At 49.7% G+C, this 10,232-nt stretch overlaps 1 protein-coding gene across 3 annotated transcripts in view; it reads left to right on the top strand.

The window, feature by feature from the left end:
* Nucleotides 1-474: 474 nt before the first annotated feature.
* Nucleotides 475-10,232, top strand: part of LOC115085798 (unconventional myosin-XV-like) — a 124,806-nt gene continuing 115,048 nt past the window's right edge. For all 3 annotated transcript variants that reach the window (XM_029592222.1, XM_029592221.1, XM_029592224.1), the window contains exon 1: nt 475-557. In XM_029592222.1, the coding sequence (XP_029448082.1) occupies nt 532-557 (26 nt within the window). In that variant the 5' untranslated portion in view covers nt 475-531. The remainder of the gene's footprint in view (nt 558-10,232) is intronic.

Here is a 10,232-nt window from a genome sequence, read left to right as displayed (position 1 = left end):
CCTCATTCTACAACGCTTACTTTTTCACATTTAATGATAAGTGTCTTGCTTATTTAAAAACAATCAAAAAGAAAAAAAATGTGAAAAAGTAAACGTTGTAGAATGAGGCAACCAACGATTAAATGAGGGCAATACAGTCTTGGAGCAATAAGGCAAGAGTGCAAAATAGCATTCAGAAAGCTACACATTCTTGCCTGTGAGCAATCTTTTAAATAACAAAGAAGCTCATCATTTGATATGTGAGGAGCCACATTCTACTTTAGAAATAGACATTGTTTCTCAGCCATTAAATAGGATGTTTGTTTAGGTACCGATTATTGATACATCAGATATCTACAGTTTTCAAGTTATTTGTGACCTGGATTGGCCACTGCGGCACCACTGGCCAGAGCCAGTAGGGCAAGTCTCCGGCTCCTCTGTTCCCGCCCTGCAGAGCAGACTTTGACCCCAGCACTGAATATTTGAAGGTGAGCAGCAGCGGCGGCGGGGTCCAGGAGAGGCAGAGCTGCCCAGCAGCCGGGCCGGGCCAGCATGGGGGCAGCAGGCAGCTCTCCAAGGTAAGGATCGCCGGGGAGCGGGCAGCAGAGAGGGAATCGGACGGGGCAAGGAGAGAGCCCGATTTACAGAGCATGCATTCCCAGCTTATTCCAGAGAAGTGGTGCCTGTGGCCAGGGAAGACAGGCGCAGGCAATGCCCTAGCACAGTGTAATGCAGCAATACTACTCTCCTAATACCCACTGAACCAGGACTGCCCTTCCACTGAGAGGAATGGGGGCAACAGAGGACGTGAGAGCAGAGAAGAACTCTTTCATATATCATTCTGGCAGCAGTGCTGCAGACCCCAGCTACTATCTAGCTTTCTACTCTGAGATCCTCTGTGCTTATCCCAGGCTTTACCCCTCACTCCCCCACAGCTAAGGATCCTCTGTGCTTATCCCAGGCTTTACCCCTCACTCCCCCCACAGCTAAGGATCCTCTGTGCTTATCCCAGGCTTTACCTCTCACTCCCTCACAGCTAAGGATCCTCTGTGCTTATCCCAGGCTTTACCCCTCACTCCCCCACAGCTAAGGATCCTCTGTGCTTATCCCAGGCTTTACCCCTCACTCCCCCACAGCTAAGGATCCTCTGTGCTTATCCCAGGCTTTACCCCTCACTCCCCCACAGCTAAGGATCCTCTGTGCTTATCCCAGGCTTTACCTCTCACTCCCCCACAGCTAAGGATCCTCTGTGCTTATCCCAGGCTTTACCCCTCACTCCCCCACAGCTAAGGATCCTCTGTGCTTATCCCAGGCTTTACCCCTCACTCCCCCACAGCTAAGGATCCTCTGTGCTTATCCCAGGCTTTACCCCTCAGTCCCCCACAGCTAAGGATCCTCTGTGCTTATCCCAGGCTTTACCTCTCACTCCCCCACAGCTAAGGATCCTCTGTGCTTATCCCAGGCTTTACCTCTTACTCCCACACAGCTAAGGATCCTCTGTGCTTATCCCAGGCTTTACCCCTCACTCCCCCACAGCTAAGGATCCTCTGTGCTTATCCCAGGCTTTACCCTCAGTCCCTCACAGCTAAGGATCCTCTGTGCTTATCCCAGGCTTTACCCCTCACTCCCCCACAGCTAAGGATCCTCTGTGCTTATCCCAGGCTTTACCCCTCACTCCCCCACAGCTAAGGATCCTCTGTGCTTATCCCAGGCTTTACCCCTCAGTCCCCCACAGCTAAGGATCCTCTGTGCTTATCCCAGGCTTTACCTCTCACTCCCCCACAGCTAAGGATCCTCTGTGCTTATCCCAGGCTTTACCTCTTACTCCCACACAGCTAAGGATCCTCTGTGCTTATCCCAGGCTTTACCCCTCACTCCCCCACAGCTAAGGATCCTCTGTGCTTATCCCAGGCTTTACCTCTCACTCCCCCACAGCTAAGGATCCTCTGTGCTTATCCCAGGCTTTACCCCTCACTCCCCCACAGCTAAGGATCCTCTGTGCTTATCCCAGGCTTTACCCCTCACTCCCCCACAGCTAAGGATCCTCTGTGCTTATCCCAGGCTTTACCCCTCAGTCCCTCACAGCTAAGGATCCTCTGTGCTTATCCCAGGCTTTACCCCTCACTCCCCCACAGCTAAGGATCCTCTGTGCTTATCCCAGGCTTTACCCCTCAGTCCCTCACAGCTAAGGATCCTCTGTGCTTATCCCAGGCTTTACCCCTCACTCCCTCACAGCTAAGGATCCTCTGTGCTTATCCCAGGCTTTACCCCTCACTCCCCCACAGCTAAGGATCCTCTGTGCTTATCCCAGGCTTTACCCCTCACTCCCCCACAGCTAAGGATCCTCTGTGCTTATCCCAGGCTTTACCCCTCACTCCCCCACAGCTAAGGATCCTCTGTGCTTATCCCAGGCTTTACCCCTCACTCCCCCACAGCTAAGGATCCTCTGTGCTTATCCCAGGCTTTACCTCTCAGTCCTCACTGTTAATAATAATGGTAATAATAATAATGTTGTATAATTCTCGACCACTTTTCCAGCTTTAGCTGATTGATCTTCTCTGCTTATCCAAAACTTTTTTTGATTTCTTTTATCCTTATTTCCTCCAGCTTTTCTATTAAAAAAAAAAAGAAAGTTTTGTACTGTAACTCCTGAGTCTGCCCTATCTGGTGTTACCCAAACTTCCTTTCCACTGATAAAGTTCATGTCTTGTGCATAAATTAAGCCTTTCTGTTGTTTGAATGTCTCCGTCATATTCCTCCCCAATCTTCTCTCCTAGGATATCCCTTCCCACACTTTTCCCTCCTCTAGGGTATCCTTCCCCTCTCCCCCCCCCCCCTCCTTCTCTTCTGATTTGTAAGGGGGTTAATGAAAAATTATCCATTTATCAAAGTTAGCCGGCAGCTTACATATGTTGTATACACAGTGACCATTAAATGACTAAAAAAGCTCATTAATAGTAAAAACAAATAAGAAAAGAAGGACGCCTAGAGATTCTTCAGCGTTGAGGAAGCGGTGGGGGAGGGGGAAGGGTTCCCAGGGGTGTGGCTGTGTGGCAGAGAGAGGGTCAGTAGTGATACTGCTGCATTTCTCCAAACCTGGCAACCCTTCCACACCCCTAGCAACCTTGCCCTCTGTCTGCCCCCCCCCCCCCTTCCCCAGTATCCCATACACCCAGGGAAGCAGGGGGCACGGGGAGTGAAGAGTGGATGGTGGGCTGGTTGCACTCACCTGCTCCCATGCACGCTTCCTCCCTCCGTGCTTTCACTTTTTTTTTACCCATGATATCACTGTAATAAGAAGACCACCTGCTGAGATAGGAAGACCTCCCACTGTGAGAGGGAGACTGTCACTGTAATAGAGAGACAACCCTCTGAAACAGGGGGACTGTCACTGTAATAAGAAGACCACCTGCTGAGATAGGAAGACCTCCCACTGTGAGAGGGAGACTGTCACTGTAATAGAGAGACAACCCTCTGAAACAGGGGGACTGTCACTGTAATAAGAAGACCACCTGCTGAGATAGGAAGACCTCCCACTGTGAGAGGGAGACTGTCACTGTAATAGAGAGACAACCCTCTGAAACAGGGGGACTGTCACTGTAATAAGGAGACCACCTGCTGAGATAGGAAGACCTCCCACTGTGAGAGGGAGACTGTCACTGTAATAGAGAGACAACCCTCTGAAACAGGGTGACTGTCACTGTAATAAGGAGACCACCTGCTGAGATAGGAAGACCTCCCACTGTGAGAGGGAGACTGTCACTGTAATAGAGAGACAACCCTCTGAAACAGGGGGACTGTCACTGTAATAAGAAGACACTGTAATAAGACACTGTAATAAGACACTGTAATAAGACACTGTAATAAGAAGACCACATCACTCCCACCCTCATTGATCTCCACTGGCTTCCCATTCACTCACGAATTATTTACAAGACCCTCACCCTCATCCACAAAAGTATTACTAATGAACACTGCAACTGGCTAAACCCACCCTTCCTCCCTCGTACCTCCACAAGACCCACCCGTGCTTCCCTCCGTGGAACCCTTATCCCTCCCTCCATAAGATCCACTAGACTCATTTCCACCACCAATAGAGCCCTTTCCCTTGCAGGCCCCTCCCTCTGGAACTCTATGCCTCTTAATCTACGTACCGAAACCTCCACACCTACTTTCAAGAAGAAACTCAAAACCTGGCTTTTCCTCCAAGCATACCCCCATTCTTCATCATCTTCACCAACTAACACGCTAGCCCAACCATCATTCCTCTCCAATACCCCCCTTTCAGAACCTACACCCAACCCCCTCCCCCTCTAAAGTTTCCTACATCTCCTGTATATAACCAGTGTACAACATCTGTATATATATCCAGTGTACAACTTCTGTATATAACCATTGTACATATTTCTTCCTCGAATCCCTATTCACATTTTATCCCCATGTATCTGTTTGCACCCTCCCCCTGCCCCCCCTTTGTATCGACCCCCCCCCCCCTCATCCCCATGTATCCCCATGTATCCCCATGTATCCCCATGTATAACCATTGTACATATTTCTTCCTCGAATCCCTATTCACATTTTATCCCCATGTATCTGTTTGCACCCTCCCCCTGCCCCCCCTTTGTATCGACCCCCCCCCCCCCCTCATCCCTCCCCAGTTACTTAGTTATTTGTTCTGTTACTGCGTTTTACGTTATACACCGTTCTCTGTAAAGGCTATGCCTATATACTTTCTGTTGTAAGTTACTTGTGAACCGGCACGATGTGCAAACGGTTGCCGGTATATAAAATTAAATAAATAAATAAATAAATAAATAAATAAATAAATAGGAAGACCTCCCACTGTGAGAGGGAGACTGTCACTGTAATAGAGAGACAACCCTCTGAAACAGGGGGACTGTCACTGTAATAAGAAGACCACCTGCTGAGATAGGAAGACCTCCCACTGTGAGAGGGAGACTGTCACTGTAATAGAGAGACAACCCTCTGAAACAGGGGGACTGTCACTGTAATAAGGAGACCATTCATTGTAAGAGAGAGGCCTCCTGCTGTGAGAAGGAGACTGACTGTAATAGAGAGACCTCCCCTCTGTTACAAGGAGATTATCACTGTAATAGACCTTCCACTGTGAGAGGGAGACTGTCATTGTAATAAGGAGACGTCCTGCTCTAACAAAGAAACTATCATTCTAATAGGGAGAACTCTCGGTGTGAGAGGGACACTGTCACTGTAATAGGGAGACTTCCTGCTGTAACAGGGAGATTGTCACTGTAATAGAGAGAGCTCTTGCAGTGAGAGAGAGACTGTCACTGTAATAAGAATACCGCCCGCTGTAACAGAGGGAGACTGTCACTGTAATAAGAATACCTCCCGCTGTAACAGAGGGAGACTGTCACTGTAATAGAGAGACTTCTTGCTGTGAGAGGGAGACTGTCACTGTTAAAGAGAGATGTCCCACTGTGAGAAGAAGATTGTCACTGTAATAAGGAGACTTTCCACTGTAACAGAGAGACTGCCACTGTAAAAGAGAGACCAGCTGATGTGAAAGGGAGACTGTCACTGTAATAAGAACACCCTCTGTAACAGGGAAACCTCCCACTGTGAGACAGAGAATGTCATTTTAATAAGGAGACCACTTGCTGTAAGCTAGAGACCTCCCGCTGTGAGATGGAGACTGTCACTGTAAAAGGGTGACCTTTTGCTGTAAGGGAGAGATCTCCCACTTTAAGAAGGAGACTGTTACTGTAATAAGGAGCTCACTCCCTGTAACTGGGAGACTCTCACTGAAATAAGGAGGCCCCTCTCTGTAGCAAGGAGACTGTCACTGTAATAGACAGACCTCCCACTGTAAGAGCTAGACTGTCACAGTAATATAGATATTTCCTGCTGTGAGAGGGAGACTGTCACTATAATGGAGAGATCTCATTGTAAGAGCTAGACTGTTACAGTAATAGAGATACTTCCTTCTGTGAGAGGGAAACTGTCAGTGTAATAGAGAGACCACCCGCTGTGAGAGGGAGACTGTCACTGTAATAGAGATACCTCCCACTATGAGAGGGAGACTGTCATTGTAATAAGAAGACCACCTGCTGAGATAGAGATACCTCCCGCTGTGAGAGGGAAACTGTTACTGTAATAAGACGCTCACTTCCTGTAACTGGGAGACTCTCACTGAAATAAGGAGGCCCCTCTCTGTAGCAAGGAGACTGTCACTGTAATAAATAGACCTAATGCTGTGAGAGGGAGACTGTCACTATAATAGAGATACCTCCCACTGTGAGAGGGAGACTGTCATTGCAATAAAAAGACCACCTGCTGAGATAGAGATACCTCCCACTGTGAGAGGGAGACTGTTATTGTAATGGAGAGACCACCTGCTGTGAGAGGGAGACTGTCACTGTTATAGAGAGACCTCCCGCTGTAATAGAGAGACCACCCACTATGAGAGGGAGACTGGCACTGCAACAAGGAGACCTCCGGCTGTGAGAGGGAGACTGGCACTGCAATAAGGAGACCTCTGGCTGTGAGGGGGAGACTGGCACTGCAATAAGGAGAACTCTGGCTGTGAAAGGAAGACTGGCACTGCAATAAGGAGACCTCTGGCTGTGAGAGGGAGACTGGCACCGTAATAGAGAGACCACCTGCTGTAATAGAGAGATCACCCACTGTGAAAGGGAGACTGGCACTGCAACAAGGAGACCTCCGGCTGTGAGAGGGAGACTGACACTGCAATAAGGAAACCACCTGCTGAGATAGAGATACCTCCCACTGTGAGAGGGAGACTGTCACTGTAATAGAGAGACCACCTGCTGTGAGAGGGAGACTGTTACTGTAATAGAGAGACCACCCGCTGTGAGAGGGAGACTGTCACTGTAATAGAGATACCTCCCACTGTGAGAGGGAGACTGTCACTGTAATAGAGAGACCTCCCGCTGTAATAGAGAGACCACCCACTGTGAGAGGGAAACTGGCACTGCAATAAGTAGACCTCCGGCTGTAAGAGGGAGACTGGCACTGCAATAAGGAGACCTCTGGCTGTGAGAGGGAGACTGGCACTGCAACAAGGAGACCGCCGGCTGAGAGAGGGAAACTGGCACTGCAATAAGGAGACCTCTGGCTGTGAGGGGGAGACTGGCACTGCAATAAGACCACCTGCTGAGATAGAGATACCTCCCACTGTGAGAGGGAGACTGTCACTGTAATAGAGAGACTACCCGCTGTGAGAGGGAGACTGTTACTGTTATAGAGAGACCACCCGCTGTGAGAGGGAGACTGTCACTGTAATAGAGATACCTCCCACTGTGAGAGGGAGACTGTCACTGTAATAGAGAGACCTCCCGCTGTAATAGAGAGACCACCCACTGTGAGAGGGAAACTGGCACTGCAATAAGGAGACCTCCGGCTGTGAGAGGGAGACTGGCACTGCAACAAGGAGACCTCCGGCTGTGAGAGGGAGACTGGCACTACAATAAGGAGACCTCTGGCTGTGAGGGGGAGACTGGCACTGCAATAAGGAGACCTCTGGCTGTGAGAGGGAGACTGGCACTGTAATAAGGAGACCTCCGGCTGTGAGAGGGAGACTGGCACTGCAATAAGGAAACCTCTGGCTGTGAGGGGGAGACTGGCACTGTAATAAGAAGACCTCTGGCTGTGAGGAGACTGGCACTGCAATAAGAAGACCTCTGGCTGTGAGAGGGAGACTGGCACTGCAATAAGGAGACCTCCAGCTGTGAGGAGGAGACTGGCACTGTAATAAGGAGACCTCTGGCTGTGAGGGGGAGACTGGCCCTGCAATAAGGAGACCTCCAGCTGTGAGGAGGAGACTGGCACTGTAATAAGGAGACTTCTGGCTGTGAGAGGGAGACTGGCACTGTAATAGGTTGTCCATCTTCCCAACCCTTCACTTTAGCAGGATTATTACGCCATTGGGAGGGGAATTCAGGGTGACCAGTCCTGCTTCCCTGCCTTTGGAAGAGCTGGACCAGAGGAGCGTGAGAAAGGAGACTTACAGCCTGGCTCTCCCTCTGTTTGCTTGAGAGTAGAACATTTGTAAGATTATTTTAAGGACAAATGAATGTGAGAGGAAACAAAGCCTGTTCTGTGGAGCCGAGCAATCTAATCTGCTGAGGTTACTGTGCTGAAATCAGCATTGCCTTGAAGAGATTAGAAAGTTTACAGTCCCCTGATGCAGGCAAGGATTGAGGAGATAAGAAGCACTTAATTCTCACCGTGTGGTCCACCTCCTGCCAAGAAGGATTTTCACAGGACTCCCCGGAATTAGCCAGTTTAACCTCTGCTTTTAAAGAACAAAGGATAAAAAAAAAGTCCCCTCCCCCACTGTATATTTTAGCAGGCAGGTAAAAGTTAATTTGTGAGAAATGTTTTGTTTTCCGGGTTGTTTGCAAGGCAGGCCCATGACTTAGGCAACTGCTGCTGATTTTTCTGGGAAAACCGGCCATCAGAAAGAGCTGGATCCGTTTTCACTGCTGAGATTTAGGCACATTTTCAGCTGAAAATCTTCCAGTGATATTTTCCTCTCAACGGTTGTTTGAAAACTGAAGCCGTTCCGGTCTCTCCCATGCAGGCTTGAATTCTACCCCTTTTCTTGGCTCTTGTAACCTTCGCTGGAAGTCTGTCCCAGGGGTGCCCCACCCTCTCCGTGCTCCAGCGCTGGAAGTCTGTCCCAGGGGTGCCCCACCCACTCCATGCTCCAGCGCTGGGAGTCTGTCCCAGGGATTCCCCACTCTCTCCATGCTCCAGCGCTGGGAGTCTGTCCCAGGGATTCCCCACTCTCTCCATGCTCCTGCACTGGGAGTCTATTCCAGGGGTGCCCCACCATCTCTGTGCTCCAGCACTGGGAGTCTGTCCTGAGATGCCCCACCATCTCCATTCTTCAGCACTGGGAGTCTGTCCTGAGATGCCCCACCATCTCCATTCTTCAGCACTGGGAGTCTGTCCCGGGATGCCCCACCATCTCTGTGCTCCAGCACTGGGAGTCTGTCCTGAGATGCCCCACCATCTCCATTCTTCAGCACTGGGAGTCTATTCCAGGGGTACCCCACCCTCTCTGCCTTATATTTTCGCACTTTCCCCTCAGCTTTATACAATGTCCCTTTGTCCTTCAGCTCCTCATTCTATGGAAAATGCTTTTCCCTGACACCCTGTTGAAGCCTGCTAGTGATCTGAATGTTTGCATCATATCTCCCCATTCCCATCTTTAACTCCCTCTGTCCCACTGTATGTGGCTTGTGAAGGTAATGTTTAGAGCCACTTCTACACATAAAATAGTTTTTTTCCATGTGGAAATAGGGTCAGCATCTGTGAGTAGAATTATGCATGTATTGCCAGCACACATGCACTTTTACGTGCAGAGAGCAGAGGAGTTCCTGGGGGGGGTACAGCACAGAAAAGAGCAGTGCAAGCCACAAACACTCACACACACTACTCCACTACTGAATAGTTACAGCACAGGCAGCAGCAATGCAAACTACGCACACATACACTGCTGCACTATAGGACAGGTATAGCACAGGCGGCAGCAATGCAAACTACGCACACATACACTGCTGCACTATAGGACAGGTATAGCACAGGCGGCAGTAATGCAAACTACGCACACATACGCTGCTGCACTATAGGACAGGTATAGCACAGGCGGCAGCAATGCAAACTACGCACACATACGCTGCTGCACTATAGGACAGGTATAGCACAGGCGGCAGCAATGCAAACTACGCACACATACGCTGCTGCACTATAGCACAGGTATAGCACAGGCGGCAGCAATGCAAACTACGCACACATACGCTGCTGCACTATAGGACAGGTATAGCACAGGCGGCAGCAATGCAAACTAAGCACACATACGCTGCTGCACTATAGGACAGGTATAGCACAGGCGGCAGCAATGCAAACTACGCACACATACGCTGCTGCACTATAGGACAGGTATAGCACAGGCGGCAGCAATGCAAACTACGCACACATACGCTGCTGCACTATAGGACAGGTATAGCACAGGCGGCAGCAATGCAAACTACGAACACATACGCTGCTGCACTATAGGACAGGTACAGCACAGGCGGCAGCAATGTAAACTACGCACACATACACTGCTGCACTATATGACAGGTACAGCACAGGCGGCAGCAATGCAAACTACGCACACATACACTGCTGCACTATAGGACAGGTACAGCACAGGCGGCAGCAATGCAAACTACACACACATACACTGCTGCACTATAGGACAG

This window comes from Rhinatrema bivittatum, chromosome 2 (assembly GCF_901001135.1).
Source record: "Rhinatrema bivittatum chromosome 2, aRhiBiv1.1, whole genome shotgun sequence".
NCBI classification, from domain to species: Eukaryota; Metazoa; Chordata; class Amphibia; order Gymnophiona; family Rhinatrematidae; genus Rhinatrema; species Rhinatrema bivittatum.
Note: the sequence above shows the minus strand (reverse complement) of the source record. Positions and strands in the feature narration are given on the sequence as shown.